General features: G+C 42.6%; 1 protein-coding gene across 8 annotated transcripts in view; it reads left to right on the top strand.

The window, feature by feature from the left end:
• Positions 1-25,631, top strand: part of ARPP21 (cAMP regulated phosphoprotein 21) — a 207,830-nt gene that overhangs the window by 178,325 nt on the left and 3,874 nt on the right. For all 8 annotated transcript variants that reach the window (XM_048511050.1, XM_048511045.1, XM_048511047.1 and 5 more), the window contains one exon: positions 21,715-21,866. In XM_048511050.1, coding sequence (XP_048367007.1) covers positions 21,715-21,866 — 152 coding nt within the window. The remainder of the gene's footprint in view (positions 1-21,714; positions 21,867-25,631) is intronic.

The raw sequence follows: 25,631 nt of genomic DNA, 5'->3' as shown, positions 1-25,631 counted from the left end.
ACACGCTCGTATCCAATATTTCCCCAAACTACTTTAAAAATAAACTGTTTAAAATTTCGTCAAACTGAAATCTGACCAGCAGGGCTTCTCTGCAAAGTGTAACCATGAATGAATGAAGAACATTTATTGTGCAGTGATTTTTTTTTCCGTGTGAAAAGTGGCCTTAATTTTTAATGTGCTATCCAACATCCCACTCCCCTGCTGTGTTCTGAAATACATTTCACCTTGTTTCTTTTCCAACAAGGCATTGCTAAGGCAGTGGATTAGGTTTGCACAGCTAGCACCTTGAAACAACTGCCAGCATTTCTGGCTGAGCATCTCTATTTTTAAATGCTTCACAACAGGCAGAAAATTATTGGGTGATGTTTGCTCTTTGCTGTGACAGGGAAAGGGCTCAGCTGCTGGATTTTTGTCTCTGTTGCAAGTTGCTAAAGACGTTGGAGGCCTGCTGGACAGATGCTAATACCATGTAACCGTCATGTGACTGGGAGAGCAAAGAGGGAAAGGAAAATCAGGCTGGGTACATGGGTACATGATACCCAACATGCATTTTTGTAGACCCCTCCCATAACAGCCCACATAACCCAGTTTAGCATGCCCTGAGAAACCAAGGAAGACTAGGTTTGTAAGTGGAGGAAAGCAATGATAACCCATCTCTGCGCATCTCTTGGCTGGATCATCCTTTGAATTGGGTTACCACAAGTCAGTTGTGGTTTGGCAGCACTTTCTTCTTTCATGAATCTTTATCCTATCACTTGATGATTTGAGGCTGAATGTGTGAACTTAATCCACTAAAATACTGTATTGATTTTTTAAAAAAAATATCCTTAATTTGAGCTTTTTGTCATGTTCGATCTGGAGCGGCTCAAAGTTGGTCTCTTCGTTACATTCACTGTGGATGCCAGCCTCATGCTATCAATAAGACATGTTCCTCTTCCCACACTTGTAGCAACATCTTCCGCATGAATGTGAGGATGTGGAAACCAGTGACCAGCATGTCATGTTGTACGTTGAAGGAAGAAGCCACTTCGGCGGCATTTTCTAAATGTAGAGGGTTAGTGACTTACCCACAGTAACTGCAACTTAGGTTTATTGCCTTTGAAATATATTAAAACATGGTTTAGATCTTCCCTGGGAGTAGCTTATAAAGAGGCACCAATAACACTCTTTGCAAGAAGAAAGACTTGCAAAATTATTTTCCCCAGTATTAAATGTACATGTCAAGTATTATCTGGGTATGCAGCTCAAAAATGTGACAAATGACTCCCTCCCTTGGGCTGTTTCACCTCAGGAAAATGGTGCAGGAAGCTTGGTTGAAAGGGATGCAAAGATATTCATTTATGCTCTAAGTATGCAAACCAATTAAGACAGTTTTTTGCCTTATTTAACTTTTTTAAGCTTAATTTGCCTACATGTCCTTCAGGACAAAAGTTCTTGTTTTAATTGATATGTCACCCTGGATTTTGCAAAACAAGCTCTGTAAATCTAGTTTTGGAACTGGAAAATGATTTATATGCTGTAAATTTATTACATAATGTGCAGATTAAATCACCTTATTCCTTTGCTTCAACAAATTACGCTAATCACTAAAATAGGACAATAGCTGTAACCATAAGGAACCTTTTGCAGTACAGAATGCATTCTCTACCATTAGTGACAATTTAAGGATTTGGCTACAATTTAATTACAGGTTGTAGAGTCTGGGTTGGATTTGTGGGTTAGAGGTAATTCATATGTTTTAGAGATTAATCCATACAATAATTTTTACCCAATACAAAGCAGTTTTTGTGCTCTTTTCTTTTAGAAGCTTTTAAAAATTGGATTCAAAACATTGCTGTTGTTTTAGAATTTACTAGATTTCTTGTACGCCTCTTATGTGATGTCCAGGACCCTACATCTGCACAGTTTAAAATTCGATTCCTGAGACCTTGGAGATGCCTGAAATCTTGGAGATGCTCTAAATAAGGATGAAGCAGATTCACATATTCAGAAGGTGGGGGTTATTTAGTTATTTATACAAACTCAGTGGTGTAGCTGGGGAGCCTGGGGGAACTCAAGCCCCAGGCAACACTTTCTAGCAGTTCAGGGCAGCCCCCCCCCCCAAGGAAGTTTGGGGCAGCGTGCAGTTGAATGCCGGCAAGCAGGACTCACCCCACCCCCACCCACCCCCAGTCTCCAAGAGGAGATCATAGCGAGGCCAGCCAGGCTTTGCCCTCCCAACCCCCACATGTGAATCTGAGGTGGGAGGAGCCACCCATGTGAGCCTTTTGTAGCATTGTTCTTCATTGCATCATTCCCATTGCTGTTGTCTGACAATTTTGTTGTGAGGAAGATATAAAAATAAACTCCATTTGGGAACTGAACAGACTTTTAAAATGTGATTGCTGTGTTATTAGATATAAGGTTCATTGCCATTCTAGAATGATTACGAAGTGCTGCTGAGTTCACTGTCTCTATGTCTTTATTAAGGAAAATGCACAAGTGTTGGTTTCTAGATATTTACCTCCACAGTATCATCATCCTTTGGGTTTTCAAAGGGTTGCATTGGACATACTGTCCTGGCTTCCTTTCCTGAAAATATGCCATGGATAGAATTATGACAGTAAATGGTTCTGAAATTGTAATGTGGAAATGGCAGGTGAAGCCAGTGGTCACCATCGGGTTATAAGGAGACAAGGCTAAATCCCACTGCCGCAAGGTGCTTGTTTTTCCTCCTTGTGTGTAAGTTATGCAACTCCACATCATCCCAAAAAACTGTCCCAAGTGGAGAGTCTTGCTGCCACAAGGTGCTTGACTGGATCGAACTTTGCAAGCTACAACAATATACAATTCTGACTAATTTTCCTTTTAACATCCAGGCAAAGTTACAGTGAACCAGAAAACCACTCATAGGTTTAGAATTAGCAAATAGAAACAATACAACACGGCTTGCCAGAGCTCAGCACATGGGTACTGCAGTGGCAACTCTCTTAAATATTACATTGCCCTAAAAAGCTCAGCTGAAAATCATTTAGAAATAAATAATTGTCTAATTTATTTTAAGAACTACATCTCAGAATATAGAAAACAGTTTAATATCATATGCAATATATATGGATCGTATTCATATATAAATAACTAAACATTTCATGACTAAAGCGTTTTATATCTGTCATTGTATTCCTACAAAATGACTCAACGTTTTATGACTAAAGCATTTTACATCTACACAAAATTAGAGGAAACAAGAAAGATCCCGGTTGTGATTAAGTCCAAAGGGTTCATATGCTTGAAACTGAAAAATTAATCTTGTCTCTGCAATAAAATCCTACGTATGCTGTTTTCTTCTCTTTTGTTCTTGTGGATGGACTGTAGCATCCAAGCAAAGTTCCAGGGGTACCATCTGAGGGGCTCATGAAGAAATAGCTATTTGAATGCCCTCTAACTAAGCACCTGCTTTGATTCTCACTGGATTTGTGGGAGTGGTGCTTTCCCACTTGTTCTTTCATCCCACCTGATTAGAAAGAGTTCCGTTTATTCCCTGTTTTCCCTGTTTGTGATTTTAGAAGGTGTTTAGGATCTTGTGCTCTAATTCCTTTCTGATGCCAAAATTACCTCAGTGCCCCCTCTTCCAGTCCACATATTGTTGTATACAGCATCAGGCCACAACCACACCACTGTGTGGAAAGATCACTTCTAGACTTGAATAGATAGTTGGTGCAGAGTTAGAGGAAGGAGAGAAGAAGGTAGAATACATTAGAGACAAATTGAAAAGCTTTGAAAATAACGGACTGGGAACCTTGGCCAGTCTAGACAGTGGACCTGTGGCCATTTTATTTAACACCTCTGTTAAATAAATGTTGCTTATACAGGCTCTGCGGTATAAGCAACATAAAGATAAGAATAATACATTTGATTAAATTACTGTAGTTCATTTGAATCATTATAAGATTAACTTTGAACAAAATTCTCCCACCTCCATTGCAAAGTGAATGTTGGGAGACGTGTGTTGGCTTTATCTGTGACGGAGGATCTAGCACTGCAAACTTTTGCTTCAGCACAGTTGGTGCATACGCCCCCTCAACCAATCTGACAAGCAGCTTTGCCACATGGAGAATAAAGCATTTATGTCAAGCCTCTCAAAGCCTTTTGAACAATTTTTTTCAAAAAAAAAATGAATTCTGCATAGTATTAGAAATGGATCCCTGGCAGTTACACCTACACCAGACTGTCCTATTGCTTCTGGGGGAAATTATGTAATTGGGAGTTGGGTTGCAAAGCAAAGCTTGGTTGCCTGTCGTTACAAGAAGCTGTGCTGGTTTACATTTGAACAACAGGTATATGGGCTACCGCAAAAAAAAAAAAAGCATGCTTACCTTGTGTGATGATGGACCCCCTCACACCTACTTATCTTCTTCAGTCAGGGAACCACTCCCTGACTACTTCTGTCAGGTTTTTTTCCCACCTTCATAGACTCAGATGCTTCAGAAAATGGCAGTGTTTGGTTGAAAGCACTTCCCCTCACCCCTGTAACACACCCAGAAGGAGAAGGATGCCCATTAACTTTATTCCTTTCCAGGCTCATACCTCCTAATGCTCTCTAAAATAAATACTTGAGGCAGATTAAAGAGTTATTAACAGATAGAGGAGTTGGAAAAGGAAGAATAATAACCTGGAAATGGTTTTGATGAGGCAAATAAAGCAGGAGGTGGGATAAATATGTATACACTATACACAAAAAGTTGGCACAGAGATTCAGAGGTTTTGTTTGCAAAAGTTTTGAGCAGAGCCAAGCTGCAGCATCAACATTAGGCAGACAAGACTGCATGTCTCTGTGTTCACAAAGATGTCGCACTTCTGTCTCTGTTATAAATGAGCCTAGTTCAGAGGGTATCTTGGCACTCCAGATGTTATGGACTACAATTACCATCAGCCCCTTGGCCATGCTGGCAGGGGCTGATGGGAATTGCAGTCCATAACATCTGGAGTGCCAAAGGTTCACCACCACGGGCCTAGGAGGTGCCGAGCACAGGTGAATATGGGGATGTGCCAGGGAAATGTGGTGTTCTTTGTGGGGCTTCAAGTTCATGGCAAGGAGATGGATAGCTTTCTCAGCCACAGGGTCACGCAAGGGGCAATTCACTACTCCCACTTTTTTTTGGGGTGCCATCAGGAAAGGAGGAGCAGTGCGAGAAGAGGATCTCCACTCAGTACTTGAAGGAGGTTCCTGTGCACCTCTGGGTCACTAATTGAATAGAAAGGAGCTGCGCGCCCATTGCATCCAGAGGATGGTCCCTGTGTTTCTGTTATCGCTGCACCCCAGGAAGGCAGAGACAGTGACACGTTGAAATGTTGAGAAAGGTACATGCACTGCACACTGCAGGAGTAAGTGATACAAGTTTGGGACTGGGGGAATAGGAACTGCTGCTTCGTTGGTCAGAGAAGATTTAGGGAACTCGTAAGGTCAATTCTCAGTAAAGGAGTGTCGCCTCTTCCACAGGGAGTGTTGCTGGGTTGGGAAGTGCATGAGAATGAAAGGCTGGGTGCCCTGGCCAAGAGAAGCAAGTGGAAGGTATTATGACTACCAAAGAAGGTCCAGAAGATGGATATACAGTTCTGCTTAGATCTTTTTGGTGGAAAAGGATAGAGGAAAACCTTCAAAATAAAACATAAACTCTCTACTGAGGTAAACCAAAGCAAATCCAAATATCCCAGGATCAGAACTGTATTTCCTAGATACTCAGGGACCATAACTCCCTTATCAGTCTTCTCTACCTCAGCATGGCCAATTGGCCATGCTGACAGAGGCTGATGGGAATTGTAGTTCCTGAACATCTGGAGAGCCGCAGGTTCCCTACCCCTGTCCCAGACTGACTGGTATACAGGAATCCTTCTGTCACTTGAGGGTATTCCCATCCTGGTTTATAGTGGCCCTAGACTATATAAGACTCTAGAGCTTGGCCCTCAGTAAACCCTTTCACCAGTATGCTTTGTTTGTGTATATATTTACTTTCACCCAGCACTCAGGCTGATAACAGTAGCAGTCCCACGTTTTGGCTGACTACTTCCCTCAGAGATGTTTGGTTTTTCACACCCAGTTAAAGCAGACAGCACTTAACAGTAGGAACACTTAAGACCAAAAAGCCTCAGATTCTTCTGTCAGGAAGTTATCCTCCTCCCCTCTCTGTATTATATAGTTACTTAGCTAATTAGAGTTCAGGAGGCCACAACCAATCACGTGGCTCTGCTGTTCCTAGGCCTTTCCGCCTCACTCTGATTGTAAATAGTCAGTTGGTTTATCATATTTCCTTGCAATCCATCACATTCTGTCACCGTACCGTGGACTTTTGAAAAGTAGTCAAATGCACCAATATCCAGATGAAGTAGCATTTTCCAGCCAGCTAACAGCGTTGTGGAACAAATTTGGAAACCCATATAATAATGACATGGGGTCAGTTTTACTAAATACTAGGAGAGAAGCTGATGTGGGACAGCCATTTGAACACATGAAGCTGACTGAGACCATTGGTCCATCATGATCACATCCATTGGTCCATCACGATCTAAGACTGGCAGTAGCTCTCCTGGGTCTTGGGCAGAGGTCTTTCACATCAATTGCTACTTGGTCCTTAACTAGGACGAGCTAGGGGGCTTTCTGCATGCCAAGGAATGCTCCACCTCTGAGCCACAGCCCCTCCTTCCCAGCCAGCGTGGTGTAATGGTTAAGAGCAGGTGCACTCTAATCTGGAGAACCAGGTTTGATTCCTTACTCTGCCACTTGAGCTGTGGAGGCTTATCTGGTGAACCAGAGTAGCTTGTGCACTCCAACACATACCAGCTGAGTGGCCTTGGGCTAGTCACAGTTCTTCAGAGTTCTCTCAACCCCACCCACTTCACAGGGTGTTTGTTATGGGGGGCTGGGAAAAGAGATTGTAAGCCCCTTTTGAGTTTCCTTATAGGAAAGGGATATAAATCCAAATTCTTCTTTTTCTTCTAATGTGTAGTCCATTGCAATTGTAAGCAATTGTGTCAGCTCTCTGGAAAACTAACTGGGTTTTAAAAAGTATTTTCAGTTTTGTTTTTGTTACTATACAGGACCGTCATCCATTGGCCTCATCATAATACAATGTCATGATGTAAATGCAAATAGACTACTGAATGGGATGCCTTGATTTGATCTGTTTCAAAGATAAACATCACCCTATAGAGAAGTCTATGTATATTTTATATATTTACCTGCTCGTATGCCATTAAAGGTTAAAATGAAAAAAATGAAATATATTTACCTGCTATAATATTATAGAAATATGATTAAAGTAGTAACTATTCTTTTTTTGAAAGCCCTCCACCATCCAGCAAGCATTGCATTTGCAAACAGTGCAAAATGATTGGCATTTGGAAAAACTCTTATTCCGCAGTCCTGGTTTCTGCACAGCTACCTTTTCAGCCTTATCTCCTTGCAGCCACAACCTGTCCTTTTGAGTTAGTAGCTTTAGCCAGCTGAGCAGCACAAACACTTTTCTTCCCTTGTTTTCTTTCTGGGTATCACCTAGGTCATTTACTGGCTGAGTGACTTCATACTGGCTCTCCATTGTCTGAGCTGCCCCTGTATTGTCAGAGTAACAGCCCAATCCTTAGTAGTACAGCCAAAGCTTTGCTCATGACCTGACTGAGTTCAATCCTGACAAGTTGGTTTCATGTAACCAACTGAAGGTTGACTCAGCCTTCCATCCTTCCCAGGATGGTAAAATGAATACCCAGGAGGCTGGGGGTAACATGCAGATTGCTAGGAAATGTAATGGCAAGCCATCCTGTAAACAAAGACCCTTTCCACACAAATTGCCTAAGTCGTTTTCATTCCCCCCCCCCCTCCCATTACTACAGTGTTTCTCCGCACTCACCCCTTCAAAACAATTCATGGTTGCCGCAATGATTTTTCCCCTTATGGCGTTAATCATTGAATTGATACCTCAATGCTTCTTGTTGCAATTCTTCATACCTTGTACAATTGATGTTTGAAATATTTCCTGCCCCCCGAAAAACACACAGAAATGATGAAAAAAAAACAGGCAAGGAGGAACTGAGTGAGCAAAGGGACTCAATAAAATGGCACCAAAGAGGAAGTTCAGAAACGTCACAGGGGCATAGAAAACATAGGCTCATTCCGCACACGCAAAATAATGCACTTTCAAGCTGCTTTCACAACTGTTTTTGCCATTCCGCACAGCTTCAAAGAGCCCTGAAAGCAGCTTGAAAGTGCATTATTCTGCGTGTGCGGAATGAGCCATAGTAACTAGATTGCACAGCAGATGAAAATGTTTTGAAAACGTTTCAGGCTAAAGGACCACTTTAAAGGGGGATTCGTTTAAAACATTTTGAGTCTGGAAATAAAACATTTTTTGGAAAGTCAGAGGGAAAAACAGTGCGGAACTCCATGGAAGAAACGTTTCCTTCCTCAAAACATTTTAAAAGTGTGTGCGGAAAGGGCCAAAGTCTGCCTAGTAAATGTGATATGACGTCATCCATGAGTCAGTAATGACCTGATGTTTGCATGTAAGACTACCTTTATCTAAAAGTCCAATCTTAGTCACAAGTAAGTCTCTCTGAGTTTAATTGAGCTTACTCTCAAGTTAATATTCACAGGATTTTATGTCTAATGATTGTGTGTAGCTCTGGTTGCTGTATAGAATCCAAGATTCTGGGCCAGCTGATTTGCCAGAATTATTCCCTTACAGTGAAGTGCTTGGTATAGAGCATTGAAAGCAGAATTACTTGTGGCTGGTTGTTTCTGCTGTATATTTTCCCCTGAAAGGGCTTGAATCTTAAAATCATGGCTATTTCTATTCAAAAGCAGCTCCTTTGAGTTTCATATTGTACCAAGCTACCACTGTTGGGTTTAACTTAATACAGAAATGTCATTTTCCAAAAGGCAAAAGGTATCTTGAAACACAAAAAAGAGGAATACCTGCAGGAGTACAAAGCTAGGAAACAGCAGGAGCAAGGTTATATTTCAGTAGGAGACCATTTTTCCAGTATCAAGGCATTCACAAAGCTGTGCTGTGTTTTGAAAATGCTTCTCGTATTAGAAAAAGAATAGACGAGGTACTTTCTTGCACTGAAGAAGTCGTATCTAACTTGAATCCATATGCCTCCATTTATTTCCCATTTAAATGCCTATTCAGGTACATTGTGTCAAATGAAAGCTCTCTCAGGTTCTCCATTTTGAAAGCAAAAGGGGGGAGCCCAAGTGTGATCATTTATCTTTAAATTGTTCAACTGTGCCCTGCGTAGTGTTCTTGTTAATAATGCCATGTCTCCAAGGGACCATCTCTCATTCAATTTCTTCCCATAAACCATGGAGTTGACCTTACCTGCTGCTCCCTTGAGAAAAAGAAGAGGAAAGGAAAGGCTGAAATGCCAGCCAAGCTTAATTAAGAATTTGGTTTCCAAGACATATCTGTGATCAGAAGGACATGAAGATGGTTAAGAAAATAATGATGGCACTTAATCATGGCCGTGTATTGTCCTGGCCCCTTTTTATCAGTAGTTATAATGATGTGAGAGCTAATTCAAACTGGTTTATCATAAATCTGTTTGTGATGGATTCCGCACAGGAAAGGGTACAGGATGCAATACAATCCGTTGCGGGGGGGGGAGGGGACTTTACACAGGTCCCGTTTTCAAAATGAGTCTGCCACATTTTATTTCCCTCAACCTGGGATTTTGAAAAATCGCTAAACCATCGATCCTTATGCAAAATCCTGGGTTGGAGCCACTCCCGTGCAACTGGCTAGACCAGGGGTAGGGAACCTGCGGCTCTCCAATTGGCCATGCTGATAGAGGCTGATGGGAATTGTAGTTCCTGAACATCTGGAGAGCCGCAGGTTCCCTACCCCTGGGCTAGACAGAAGGCACTTTATTTCCCTCTCTTCCACCGTAGTGTCCACAGTTAGGGAGGTCCTTTTTTCTTTTTAAATTTTTGTGGGTTGCACATGCGCAGCTATGCAGGTGCAGCCAATTGTATTGTGGGATGATCGGCATGGCTGTGAGGGTTTGTTTCAGTATGCCTTCTCAGCTACGCATGTGTTGCAGGAAATAAAAAGCGTATCTGTGCGAAGGCACAAAAGCAACCTGGATTGTCTCCAGTTTCTGCCTGCATGGCACACACATGAATGGGGAAAAGGAAAACAGGTTCCTTCATAATGACTGCAACCCATTATACATTTGCTGTGCAGAATCAACCTGTGTGTTCCCTTTTGGTAAACTGTAAAATACCTTCTCAACACCCAGCATTTGGCTTGTTCTTCTTCAAGACCTGTGGTTGATAGATGGGAGACAAAATTAGGATTTCATGCCCTTTGAAAGTGACTGAGATGGAGTCAGATTGGTATATTTTTTAAGGTATCCAGATTTTACTAGAAAGGGTTTTCCTGTTCCTTCTCTGTCAGAGCCCTATTTTTTCTTTCTGCATGATTAGTTTTGTCAAGAAAAAGGGAGTGAGGAGTGTTCATTAAAAGTAAAACAGATCAAAAGTTTTATTCTTGAAAGGTGGAAAGAGAAATGTCTGGAATGGGATTATGCACACCCATCTTTGGCATAAATAAATGAAAATCTGAATCCTTCCCACAAAGGTAATAAAGGGATTCATGTTGCAAATTCACTTGTGATAGAAAAAGAAAGGAAAACATTCCTGTATAAACGTATCCCAAATAGAGAATCCATCAGGTTGAGTTTCCTGTTTGGATAATGTAGTTCTGGTAATGGTAATTATCCTAAACCAGTTTTCTCTCTCTGACCTCTTCTGCACATGCAGAATAATACACTTTCAATTCACTTTCAAATGCACTTTGCAGCTAGATTTCCAATTCACCTATAGTTTGGAAAACAAGGATATTCCATATTGGATCCTGTACCTCAAGTGATTGGCTATTCAGGTTGAAAGACCTAGGCCCATGGTGGCAAACTTATGGCACTCCAGATGCTTATGGACTACAATTCCCATCAGCCCCTGCCAGCATGGCCAGTTGGCAGGGGCTGATGAGAATTGTAGTCCATAAACATCTGGAGTGCCATAGGTTTGCCACCACGGACCTAGGCTGATTCTGAACGGGCAGCAACAGGTTCGTGGAACCCGTTTCTGTGGCCTCTGCTATTGTTTTCATAGCAGCTGCAGGAGCAGTAGGCATTGCTGGGATCCCAGAGGCAGAAGGCAGCATGGTTTGCACAGAAACACAATGTTTCTGTGTGAACCATGCAGCTGAGATTTCCCACACACACACACCTGAGAATCCAACCCCTCAAGAATCCACCCCACACCTACTTTCATGGCATGACAGCCACCTGTTAGAGTACCACCTCTAATGGTGGCCGCCTGGGGAATCCACCATAACAGTAAAGGGAATGAGGGGTGGGGAGTGAACGCTCCTGCTTGCCATAGTTCGCATAGGCAAGTAGGAAGCATTTGCAACCGGGTTTAAATGAAAAAAAAAATCACAAAGTAGTGATTTTCATTAAAACCAGTTGTGGGCTCTATAACAGGTTAGAAGTGTTTTGGGAGCAAGTTCTCTGGGACCCCCCCCCCCCAATGCTTTTAAAAAGGGTCCCAACCCGGTTTAATTGACCCATTCAGAATGGGCCTCAGTTTGCTGAAAGACAGTGGCGTAGCGCCAAGGGGACAGGGGTGTGCGTGACACACCGGGCGCATGCTGGTGCAGGAGTGTGCCCCGGGCGCAGTTCCTTTTCGCTCCAGCCCTGTTGAAAGGATGTTTCTACTTCTTCAAAATCCCATCCCCACCCTGCAGCTAACAAAATTTAAAGGACAACTCTGTCTTTCATTCAACTCCTTTTCCAAACTGCTTTTGACTTTGTGTTTACTAGATTAAATCAGAAAATGACATACAGGAAGGGAGGCCATTGTAGCTAGACAGCAAGCTGATATCCCCCTACTATGGCAGGCATTCATATTCTACAGAACAGTTGTCATCTTGCGAAGGTCATCTTTAGCATCTGTCTGGCGAAGGGCTTTGCCAGCTAGAATACATCCTCTGTCATGTTCCTAATTGGCAGCAAATCCTGCTCATTTTAATAGCACCCACTATTGTGATGGCGGCAAATGTACTCTGCCGTTACATATGATTTTTGTGCAGTTCTGTGTGAAGTGAGGGGGGCGTGGGGGAACCGGGGCTCCGAGATGACTGCAAGACTTCCATTAGTACTGTTTCAGGAGTGTGGGTGGGAGAGATTCCAGTAGGGAATGGGTAAAGCCTTTGAAAGCCTGTTCCTGGAGAAGTTTATGATTGCACAGTTTATTATTTGGCTACTTTTAATATCTCCTAATAAGCCGAAATATAGGTTCTTCCGAAAAATAGTAAGCTATCGAGGGGCAATCTGCCCCCTGGCCACCATCGTCCCTCCGTTGCCCCAGCAGCTTGAGGCTTCAGGCAGAACCACAATCCCAAACGCTGAATTGTTCCTCCTCCTTCCCCCTTAAAAAGAAGCCTGATAAAAAGAGCTGCTTGAAAAGGACTCAGAATTGCAATCATTATTCAAATTAGATTTCACTGAAGGCTGCAAGAATTAGAATAACAGTGTGTTATATTGATTGTTGTTAAATGGTGCCTGTTCAGCTAGAGGCAAAATGGTATTAAAGAAACATGCCCTTCTTAAGACCCTGTATTCATTACACTGAGACATTATGCACTTCAGCTTATATTCCCTGAGATATAGACACATGTTTGGCTCTGTATATGCAGATGAATGCAGCCTTTTTTGTTACAATCTGTTAATACAAATATGCTGCCGCTGCTTAGATAAAAACAGGTCTGGGGAATTTAACTATGAATGTCAGAATTAAAGTGTGTTTTAAAATTAAATTACTGGGTGGATGGTATGCTGACAATTACCTACAGAGGATTCTAGTTCAAAGCTCTGCTGCGGCATAGCTGTAACTAAATGGGAGGATGGCCAACATTGCTGCCGCTGTTATGATACTCTGCAGTGAATGAATTTATTTGTATGTAGCCATGGGCCATTACAAACACATCAGCAGTTATATCTGTTAAACCGTTTGCCCCAGTTGGGATCTTCAGTGAAAAATGGTTTTGATCTTGCACAATTTGAGGTATCTGATAACTGTTAATGCCAAAGAAGATTAGCAAAATCTTTACATTAAATACAAAGGGAAGAAGAAGTGAAGAGTTTGGATTTATACCCCACCTTTCTCTCCTGTAAGGAGACTCAAGGTGGCTTACAAGCTCCTTTCCCTTTCTCTCCCCATAACAGACATCTTGTGAGGTAGGTGGATCTGAGAGAGTTCTGAAGAACTGTGACTAGCCCAAGGTCACCCAGCAGGAGTGTAGGAGTACAGAAACACATCTGGTTCACCAGCTAAGCCTCTGCTTCTGATTTTTTTCAAAAGCTCTTCTACTTCAACAGTGGTTTGCTATATAGAACAGTGGGTTTGGATGTTACATATTAGAAGCACAAGCCAAAAATTCTTGGATGTACATGACTGATATGCAGTTCTTTAGATACTGATCATGGACCTTTATTATTTTCTGAGTGCAATTGTTCTGAGAGTAATTGTACACTAATTGTTCTGAGTGTAAATTCAAGATTATAACGAGATGAGATGTAGATAGATACAACCACTGAAGTAATTATTCATTTGCCATTCCAGCAACATTGTGACGTGACATTGTGCTCATTTTATATCTTAACTTTCTGGAGGGCAGTCGTGCAAATTCACTTTCTTTGGCTGGAACTGTCTCCTGTTAGGCACATTTCTTTGAGGGAGTAAAGGCACACATTCTATTTGCAGAATTCCTCTTCGTTTTGCAATACAAAATGGACAGCCCCATCCAAGAGCCAGGTACCTGGCTGTAGTGTCGTGCCGTTGCCTGGCCGCCACCCCCAAAGAGTCTTCCCTGTGGCATAGAGATGCTCAGAAAGTCAAAAAGCCTCCCTGTCACCAAGAAGCCTCTGTGGACCTCAATGGACTTACGCCGCTCAAAAGGGTGGCTTAAGTCCAAAGTACAGGTCACCGGCATAATGTCAGCAAAGGTCAGGAGGGAGCCAACTAAAGTCAGCTCCTTCCCTGCTTCCACTATACCAGCAGCAGCAAGTAACCTGAGATGCTGGTGTGGTGTCCAAAATTGCCTTCCAGTGCTGCGGGGGAGGGGCTGCAGTAGCTGCACACCAGCGGAGTCTCCCCTCTGGCCATGTAAGTGTCCTGGGAAGTGTGAATCCAATAATGCAATGGTGTGCCGCTCCCACGAGCAGATTCAGTCCCCCCCCCAACATTTGATTCAAAGCCCAAGACTTCAGAACTCCAGATTTCTTAGACCTAAAACTAACACAGCATCCCCTCCTCTGAACTGAATTTCATAAATACGTTGCTTGGATTAATTGCTTTAATATATTAATCTGCAATTTCATTTATAGGCTATATGAGTCCTGAAAGAGTTCCACTTCATAACAGCAACTTGACAACTAGCAAAGTTCATATATAATCGCCCTGGCCATATGAATTTTAATTTCTTCTAATCCTGCTTTTTATTATGGTTTTGTCTCCCTCGTCCCGAAACCATGGCCCCTATTCATAATTAATATTGAGATGTACTTCAAATTGATGTGTGTCTCTCTGGAACCTGCACTGTTGGCATTTATCAGACCAGGCTGCCGAGATCAGAAACAGCTGTTAGTTCTTATTTGATTATTTTAATCCCATACTTTGTCATGGTGAGAAAGTAACAGTCCTTCCCTCCTTGGTTACTTAAATTGACTTCAGGTTGGGTTTTTTCCCCCTTTTTAAATGGCACAGCAATTTACAGCAAAATGGCTTGGCTCTGTCTACAGTCCAGCAATCCATCATTATCAGGGAATGGAGAAAGTCATGTACACCCGAAGGGCAGGACATGCATCATGTAAATGTGATCTTTAGAAAAGCAAATGTATCTGGAGTGAAAGGAGAAAAGACTTTTTGTGTGGCCAGTTGGGGGGGGGGGTATCTTCCCGAACAAGCCAAGCAAGGGCCAGGCTGCTGTAACAAATGACATACTAGAGAGGCACGGAGTATGTTGCACACTTGTTCAGGCAACACGCTACATAGAACTGCCCAGTTTTTCACAAGAATGTTCACATGCTAAATATTATGTGCCAGCTTATAACTTTTTATTTTTACTAATTCATGATAGAAGTTCCAAATTAGCATCCCAAATGCAATTGAAATGGAATGCTTTGCTTGTCACTCATCATGCTTATTTTAAGAAAGAAGCTAGGAATATGTTTGGGCTGTTTGGTGAGGCTATCTCCAGCTGTCATAGGCAGCACTGGAAGCCATTGATTCTGCTACAAATGTAGCTCATTTGTTTTACATTGTCATGGAAATGAAAGAAATCCAATCCACTGTTGTATATTCATCATGCCTGAAGGGTTTCCAAAAGACACAGTGATGTGAGGTTCTAAAATGTGTAAAGTCTCTCTTAGCAAAGGGATTTCTTTTCCTAAGCCACTTAGGCTTTGGGAGAAATCTTCCCCTTTTGTGGTTTGTGCATTTATACCAGTAGATTAAAGAGTCTTAAAATATGCTAAAGGCAGAGCTGGGTCTGCTGGTAAGTAATATGGCTATGAAAATCCTGCCTGTTTATTCAAAAATTTTGGGGGGATGCCTCTTTAGAGGCGGCTTACAATTAAATCATCATAATAGTAAGAACAAGTGGAGCAGAAAGCAGGCCGCAGGGTTGAGAGGAGAAACCTGGTAAATCAAGATGGGTAACCCCATCCAAAGCCGGAGGTGGTGGGTCACTTCACTGCAGCAGCCCACTGCCTCCAAGAGGGCTTTCCAGTGGCACAAGGAGCAAGAAAAAGATCCAAAACTTCCCTGCCACCAGAAAGGCCCATAGGGCTTACAGGACTGGTGGCATAAATCTGGGGGCTAACGTCAACCCCGGCCTCCCCCTTTCATGTTGGCATCTAATCAGGAGATCAGCGCAACCCCACCACAGCCCAAACTTCCACTTTTTGCAATATGGGGCTGAGGTGTGGGCAGCTGCCGGTACATGTGCCACCTCTGCTGAGTAAGTACCCCGAGGAGGAGGAGCAGCAGCAGCAGCAGCAGGAGGAGAGTTGGATTTATATCCACCCTTTCTCTTCTATAGGAGACTCAAAGGGGCTTACAAACTCCTTTTTCTCACAACAAACACCCTTTCCCCTCACAACAAACACCCTTTGAGGTAGGTGGGGCTGAGAGAGCTCAGAAGAACTGTGACTAGCCCAAGATCACCCAGCTGGCATGTGTTGGAGTGCACAGGCTAACCTGAATTCCCCAGATAAGCCTCCACAACTCAAGCGGCAGAGCTGGGAATCAAACCTGGTTCCTCCAGATTAGAGTACACCTGCTCTTAACCACTATGCCACTGCTGCTCCAAAGGGGAAAAGTGCTGGTTCATGGCCACACCACTCTCTAAAGCCCTTTCGTCTCTCCCCCCGAATTGGATGGGGCTGTACCTTGACTAAATGTTATAAGATCATCAAGCATGCTTTAATCACACAGCTGGGTTAGATTGCTGGTGAAGATGTGCAGTTGCTCTGCTCTGTTTTAACCACCGTAGACTCATTTAGAAGTTAAAAACAGCAGTGGGCCTTCCACACAGTGACTCCCCCTCAGGGAATGGTTTGAGACAAGTTGTCTTGACTGTCTGCCTAGTGACACAGATCATAAAAGTTCAAAGTATTAACCCAATAAGATGACAGCTTCTTCTGTTTACAGGGGGAACCTGAGGCTTCCTTTTCCTCAGAGGGGCTCATTGAAAATCCATTCACGGCTCTGGCCAAGGAGCATTGTATCTCATATATGCTCTAGTAAAGCCCTCTGTCTTCACAGTAGAAATAATGTGGAGCAGGGTGATATAATTGCAATAAAGAGACTCCAGAGCTGGCAGTAATAGAATGGTTCGTCTGATATGTACTGCTATTGGGGGGGGGGGAGCAATGTATGTATATTCTCTGCAATCGTAAAGAGGCTTTCAAGCATTACATTTTATGTAGTATGAAAGTTAACGTTCTAGAGAGCAAGTATGAAGGAGAACTAGTACATTATTCTTCTTCCCCTTTGCTAGTTTTTTTCTCTGAATGTTAAGTAGGTTTCATTCTGCTTTGCAATGTAGCATTCAGTGCCAATACAGTAGATTTAATCTTCATATTTTCTTGCCACAATAGACCTGTTTTCCAGGCTTCCTAGAAATAGTCTTTAAGAAGCCATAGAAATTGTTCAGTGTGTCAAAGAAAAAAAAAGATCTGGGAAGAAACAGTGTCAATCAACAGCATTCTTAAATAGTCATACATTACCAAAAACGCAGCAGCAATAAAAGATAATGTTTTACATCAAGCACGTGAAGATCATTTAGTCTAGCCCCTGCCCTAAATCAGGATCCTACAGGCAGCATCTTATTCCCATCCATTCCTAGGTAGTCCCATAATACTCCTGCACAGAAATTATGTTAGTGTATCACAAGTGAAAAATCGTAAATCAGGGGTCCCCAAACTACGGCCCGGGGGCCAAATGTGGCCCCCTGAAGGCATTTATCCGGCCCGCCAGGCATGGCGGCGATGGCTCCATTCATGTGCAGTGGGGACTCGAGGGAGAGGAGGAACTGGCCCCAACAGCTGTTGATTGCAGTTACATGATGGCACCCCCAAATCTCCATGAATACTCTGACCCAGAGTTGGAAACCTTACATGTGGCAACGCCTGCTCCGCCCTTCCCTCTCGGCTACTCCATGTGTTGCTCTCAGGCTTTCTGTTCCGCCTCACTCCCATTGGCATCAGCCAGGCTGGCGAATCGCTCACTGGCTGCTAGGGAGGAAAGAACCCAGGAAGATACCTGATCCTGGGTTAGATGGAATGCTTCATTGGGAAAGTTCTGCTTTTTTTTTTACAGGGGAAGGTATTCCACAGCCTCCCCAACAATATTTGGAGCCCACCCTATACTTGACATACTTTGGTCACTGTTCTAAAAATAGACCATGACAGAAAGGCTGAAAGGTGAAATCAAACATTTTACAATCATTTGTGCATAGGAATTTGTTCATAGTTTTTTTTAGTCCGGCCCTCCAACAGTCTGAGGGACAATGAACTGGCCCCCTGTTTAAAAAGTTTGGGGACCCCTGTCGTAAATGATTGGGGGGGGCGGGGTATGTCTTAAGTGCCATCAAGTCTGTTACAATTTATGACAACCCTATGAATTAACAACTTCCAAACCACCCTGTTGTTATCAGTCTTGCAAACTGATTCCCATGGCTTCCCTGATTGAATCAATCCATCTCATCTTAGGTCTTCCTCTTTTCCTGCAGCCTTTTACCTTTTCCTAGCATTACTGTCTTTTTCACTGACTCTTGTCTTCTCATACCCTGTTTCCCCGAATATAAGACATCCCCTGAAAATAAGACGTAGTAGAGGTTTTGCTGAAGTGCGAAATATAAGGCATCCCCCGAAAGAAAGACTTAGCGAAGTTTTTGTTTGGAAGCATGCCCAACAAACAGAACACAGAAAAATAAGACATCCCCTGAAAATAAGACATAGCGCATCTTTGGGAGCAAAAATTAATATAAGACACTGTCTTATTTTCGGGGAAACACGGTAATGTAACCAATGTCCAGTAGCCTCAATGCAGTCATTTTAGTTTCTAGGGACAGTTCATTGATCTGACCTGTGTACGTGTAATTTTGTAAGTGTTGGAAGGAATTCTACAGGTTTTGAGAAACAAAGATTCGCATGGCACATATATATTTAATGTCAGTTGAGTAACCCGTCATTCTGTGGTAACAGAATACATTTCAAGCCCAATAACACTTCAACACCAACAAAAATTTGCAGGATAAAACTTTAATGACAAAGTGAACTTTTGACTTCCAAACTTTATATCCTGGGAAATGTTGCTGGTCTTAAGGGACTATCAGACCATTTCCCCACTGAGAAATTAAATCCAGATACAACCAAGTTTCAAAAGAAATGGCACCTTCTCATCATGGTTTCACCCTCCCCACTGCAGTGTGTGTGTGATGAGGACTTCCATGTCTATCATGCTTTCAAACAGTGTAGCACTCCCCACGATGATCTGTTCAGTGGCTCTTTCTTTCTTGTCCTGATTGGCTGTTGCACTGTGTTGGGGTGGGATTTTTTTTAGTCACAGCTTCTCGGAGCTCTCTCAGCCCCACCTACCTCACAGGGTGTTTGTTGTGAGGGGGGAAGGGCAAGGAGATTGTAAGCCCCTTTGAGTCTCCTGCAGGAGAGAAAGGGGGGATATAAATCCAAACTCTAAAAAGGTGCACTTCCATGCAGGTTCTCAAAAAACACGTGATAAGGGGGAGTGGGAGCACCAGAACCAGGATGAATCCGTGTTCAGTGGTTGAGCGGTGGGGAGTTCTTGCTGAAATCTGGGTATTTCGTGTGAGTATCATATGATTAATTGATCGTGGGGATTCCACCTCAGATCTCATTATATATACTGAACTCATATATATATATATGTATGTATGTGTGTATATGTGTGTGTGTGTGTGTGTGTGTGTATATATATATATGTATGTATGTATGTATGTATGTATGTATGTATGTATGTATGTGTATATGTGTGTGTGTATGTATATATATGTATATGTATATATGTATATGCATATTTATTCATGCATATTTTACACTGTTTCCTACTCTCCAGTTGCTGTGCATTTTACTCAGACCTCCTGTATTGAAAAAGGTAATAACTTTTTTGTATGTATGTAGATATGTGTGTGTGTGTGTGTGTGTGTGTGTGTGTGTGTGTGTGTGTGTGTGTGTATGTATATATATGTATATGGTTCATGCATATTTTACACTGTTTCCTACTCTCCAGTTGCTGTGCATTTTACTCAGACCTCCTGTATTGAAAAAGGTAATAACTTTTTTGTATGTATGTAGATATGTGTGTGTGTGTGTGTGTGTGTATATATGTATATATATGTATATGTGTGTGTGTGTGTGTGTGTGTGTGTGTGTGTGTGTGTGTGTGTGTGTGTGTGTGTGTGTGTGTGTGTGTATAACCTTTTTAAATACAGGAGGTCTGAGTAAAATGCACAGCAACTGGAGAGTAGGAAACAGTGTAAAATATGCATGAACCATAGAGCCAAGGACAGCATAAAATCTGGATCTATTTTCAAGTAAATACCATTTATCTTTTAGTATCTAGTAGGGTCTTCCTTTTAATTTAATTATGCATAACTACCATCCTTTCTGGTGACATTGAGACCATAAACATACTTCAGGCACATAAGTGTTCCTCCAGCAAGCAAATACTGTTTTTATTTCCATTCAAAAGCATATGAATGCCATGAAGGCTCAATTTGTATTCATGAGTAGTTTGTTGTTCAGTATACCTCACGACTCTGAGTTCATCAGCTAGGTGCCTCTCAGTTGTGCAAGGAAATAGAAAGCAAACAATATCACTGCAAATGTCAATCCACCAAGAACTAATAATTTTCCTCAGAAGACTTGTGCTTGGGGAAAAATGTACAGCCCATCTGGACAGGAGCACTAGGTTGGTTCATATTAAAAATGTCTTTCTGATAGATATTGTAAGATTGATTCCCTCCCCCCCAAAAAACTTATCTTGATTGACAGCATCTATTGAAAGATCTACAGAGATAGCATTGCACCAGTTTGAACAGTGTTGTGCCTAACAATTTTCTTTAATTTTCCAATCATTCTATTTCCTTTATTTCCTATGTGTATATGTAACCTCAGCTTGTGGGTTCTGTGGGGCAGTACTTGGAATGAGTTGCAACAACAATTTTTAAACAACAAAATGGTTTACTTTTCTTTACAATTAACACTTTTAAAACATCAACATTTAACGTTACAATTCAAGGTCCTGTTCAGGTTGCATTTCAAGTCCTTCTATTTACAGTCTACTGATATTGCTAAGTCCAAATTCTTCTTTGCAAGTTGGCTGGCTCCTGAAGACTCCAAGGGCTTGATGAACAGGTTGCAACATGATGAAGGTCTCCAGGAGAACTCTCACCCATTACAACCACAAAAGAAAACCCTGAAACAATAAACTCCAACATTTACAACATAGCAAAAACAACAACTACCTTCCCAGTAGTTCCCAACAATATTGCAATTACCTTAACAAGGTGTTAAGGGCTTATAGAAATCAAGGTCCGAGTCTGGTACCCTTGTCTTCTGCAAAGAGCTCTCTCCTGCAGCCTCTTGCTGCTCTGAGTCTCCACCCCTTACTGGGTCAACCCATTCTGGGCCAACCCATTCTGGGCATGGGGGTTACATATACTCAACCTTATTTCCATAAGCTCAAGGTGGCTAACAGAATGGCAAAATGTGCAAAGCTACAAGCTTCATAAGCAACAAAGAACCAGTATGCAATTAACACGTACAGTCGAAAACACAGCTCAAACCAGGCTATCCTCCACTAAACCGTCTTGCAGGCCTTCCTGAATGCAAAAGCACCCACCACACCCATCTTGTTAATTCGTACACTCTACTTAAGAAAAGGGTCCAAAACAGGGATAAATATTAAAGGATACTTGTTGGTGATCTACATTCAGCTAATAATATTTCCCCCATTAATAGTTTTATTTTGATTAACCCAGCAGCTGCCAAACCCCTGCAGGGGTGTGACCATTTTTGTCTTGGTCTTTCCCTAAGCACTCAGTATCTGAAACATTCACCTGTTGTTTCTTCCAGGTTACCAGTCTGTCTTGCCTAATCAACAACAAGGGTTCCAAGGACTCCTCGGAATGCAACAGCCTCCCCAAAGTCAGAACCTGATGAATAATCAACAGGGAAATCAGGTGCAAGGCATGATGGTCCAGTATCCAGCCATGTCTTCTTATCAGGTACCAAGCAACTATCTGCGTTGCTCAAAAAAGGGAAAGCCACTATCATGTTACCAGTGGTCCATGGTTATATATGTGTGATCACTGCAAATCTGGGCTGAGCTGAAATGCAGCCCTCCTCTAGATCTGTAGTATCGCTCACAGTATGTTTATGTGCCCTTCTGTGACTTGTGAGGGGGGAGCTTGTTTAAAGGAGGCAAAGTTGTGCCCAACCACTGGTAGAAGTGATCATCTCTCCACGGCTTCCAAGTGCTATCTCTCCCCTCGACTTTGCATCATTTGACTCAAGTATTCTAAAAGTTTATGAACCCCCCTTTGTACCAAATCAGAAAAGCAAACATTTCACTTATTTGATTAGTATATTTGCCTATGGAGTATAACTTTGAACCATGCATTTTAGACCAGAGATGTACGGGGGGAAATGGTGCCTGGGGAAACACCTGCTCCGGCCAGCCAGCTCCACCAGCTGAAGGAGCAGCCTAGCATGGCGGGCCCAAGTGGAAGGATGTGGGGGGCTCCAGGTGCAGCCGGCCTGTGCCACTTCCTTCCTGCTCGTGCTCAGCCTCCGCTCCAGCGCCTGCACACACTGCACCCCTCTGCCTCGGCCCTTGGGGCAGCAGCACGGAGCACACCCACCAGGTTGGCTGAGGCCTGCCCATGTGGTGCATGAACGTCACACCCAGCCCAGCTAGAAGAGGGGGCGATTTTCTGCTTCCCCCCACGTGACTGAACGGTGGCCGCCCGGGGCATTTGTCCCCAGATATCCCCATGGAAGCTCCACCTCTGTTTTAGACTATTCTGTGTTCTCTAGAAGAGCTATGTTTGAGTCCAATAGTACCTTAGAAACCAACAAGATTTTTGGATATAAGCTCTCAAGAGTCAAATCTGCCGTTGCTAGATACAGAGCTTTACTCTCAAAAGCTCATACCCCAAAATATTTTTGCTTCTAATGTGCTATTGGACTTCAGTCTAACTCTTGTATTGCAGACCAACTCAGCAACCTTATGGAACTGTCTACTCTAGTTATCAATTATTCAGTGGCAGAGGTATCTAACATTGTCTTAAGAGATGAGAATTTCACACCCAAGTAACTGTTTCTATTAAATACTGAAAAAAAGAAAACTATCTGTATGGATCTGAATTTATTGTCAGCAGGAAAGAAGGTAACTTAATTTACTTCCTAACTTCATATCTGAATTGAAAGCTTGTAAAATATGACGAGTCAGGCCCCTGCTTCCATTCTCTGCTTGTTCCTTTATAAAAATAGATAGGAAACCAAATGAAGCTCAATTTCTGTTTTAAAGCATTTCGTTTGTTGAGCGCGTTTTCCACTGCCTGCTGTATTTTTCCCCAAAAGAGAAGGAATTATAGGCTAACATAAGCAAAAAAGCACAAAATAGTCTGTTCTGTCAGGTCCAAAGGAATGGGGTTGAATTATCACAGAAAAATCCTTGCCAACCAGAAGCTAGAAACCCCCTGGTTTATACTTGGATAGCAGACTATCAAGGAAGATCCAGAGTTGCTACACATTGGAAGACAAGAGAAGACCATCTCTTGCCTTGAAAATCTGATGCTTTGGCTGTGATTTGATGACATTTTACGCACACAATGCCCACATTAGATCTCCTTGTGGCAATCACAGTTCTCTCAGAACTCTCTCAGGCCACATAGAGGCAGGCAATGGCAAACCACCTATCCTACAGGGGTTGCCATAAGTCAGCAAACTTACACTCAGACGTAACATTTTAGGTGTAAAGCAGCCACAGATAGAGGAGCATTATTTCATGGAGTCATGAAACAGCTTGCACATCCATAATAACCCCCATGGTAGATTTGGAAATCTGAGCTCCAGACTACATATTACGTACGTAGCTCCTTCCAGTTCACATCCTCCAGATTGAATTACTGAGGGGAAGTGTGATTTTCATTGTGTTACCATTTCCACCACCATCTTACAAAACACCAGCCAGAGAGGGGGATCATCAACAGAGAAATCACATCCTGAATTTTTTTCCTAATTACCTCTTACTTTAGATACATATAGCATACGCATATAGTGCTTACAGTTTCTCATTCCTTTAACATTCAATTTGCTTTTAGCATGCTTTGGAAAACTGTTGCATTTGGGCATGTCTGTAGCAAACTACCAGCCCAATCCAGATGAGCAGGTTGAATCAGCTTGGAGAGGCGGCTCAGGCTCACTCCAGTGGATTTACCCTCCCCAGGGCACTTACACCAGCGGAGGGGTAATCACACTAGCAGGCACCCATTACATCATTCCCCCAGGCTCCCAGACATGGCAGCCAGCACCACATCAATGCTCTCACGCTGCCATCGTCCCCACTGGTACAGCAGGGACATGGCGAAAGCATTCCCAAGGGAGGAGCTGATTTTAGTTGGCATCCACCCTAGGTTTGTGGCAGTTGTGCTGTGGCCTTGGTCCTTGGACAGTCTATTATGCCGCATGGAGGTCTTTCTGGCAGCAGGGCAAAAAATTTTTGGCATTCTTCCCCTGAGCCATACAAAAAACTGGAGGTAGCAGGGTGGCACTACAGTGCCATCTCTGGCCACCCAGGGCTCTGCATTGGACTGTCAGCTTTGTAGTCTGGCAAATACAGAGCACAGTCCCACTGAAGCCTACCCAGGAAAGTGTTCTTAAGGCTGCACTGGCAGTATGAAAATTCAGTTATGCTCACTGAATTCATTTCTGCTGACGGCTCCAAATGCATCTCTAGGGCTTTATGTAAGTGTGTCGGCTTCACAAGCACTCCCTTCACATCCCCCCCCCCCATCCATCTTTTCTATGCATGGCCTAGAGGCCTCCTCCCAACCTCCTCCATGAGGTCTGGATGTGGGTGTTGTTTGCCAGAGGGAGAGACTAGTACCCTCTGGTAAAACTGGTATGTTCTTATGAAAAGCATGTATGTGGGGGCAGTTATACTCATTTGAACTTACCCACAATGCATAATCTTTCCCTATAGGGAAAAGGGGGTATGTGGTCATTATACATCTTGCAATATCCCTTATTCCTTCTCTGCTGGCTGTGTGCAAGGGAGGCTGTCTTTTACTGTCACTCTCTCCACATCCCGCTGAAGATGAATTAAGGAATCAAGTTGAATTAGGGATTTTGTGGTGCAAATATAACGAATGTATAATGTACAAAAACAATGTTTGATCCAATCAACTTTTCTGGCAGCAAAAAAAAAAGGACAGATGCTTCCTATCTGTAAAGGCTTACTTTCCTGTTAGAGTGAATTGTTCCTATCTCCAGCCTGAGACACTGTAACAAGATGCTTCTTTGATAATGCAGCCGGTCATTGGGTTAGAACCAGTCAACTCAACAGCAACAAAACATGATAAAGCTAACTAAGATTTACTATGCAGAAAATATGGAAAAAGGGAAAAAATTAATAGAGGGTTCAGATCACTTAAGGGGTTCAGATTACTTAAAAAACACAAAGCTAATGCCCTTGAAACACTTATTGTAGGATTTTACAGTACACATGTTGAGTTCTTGAAGCATTGGCAGATTTAATTCAAATTCAAGCAGTATAATAAAAAAAATAGGTACAATGGTAAGGTAACATCAGAGGCCAAAACAAAAAAAACCATAGCTAAGAAAGTAAGACAAACATATGAAGATAATTTACAGTTTTGGAAAATTTAGGCCATTGGTCTACTGACCTTCTGTGACCAGTTAAGACTCTGTCCTCGGAGAGCCTTCTGGAGGATGAGCAAAATGTCCCATTCCCCTGCCCCCATCCC

The sequence above is a fragment of the Sphaerodactylus townsendi genome, linkage group LG11 (assembly GCF_021028975.2).
Source record: "Sphaerodactylus townsendi isolate TG3544 linkage group LG11, MPM_Stown_v2.3, whole genome shotgun sequence".
Lineage (NCBI taxonomy): Eukaryota > Metazoa > Chordata > Lepidosauria > Squamata > Sphaerodactylidae > Sphaerodactylus > Sphaerodactylus townsendi.
Note: the sequence above shows the minus strand (reverse complement) of the source record. Positions and strands in the feature narration are given on the sequence as shown.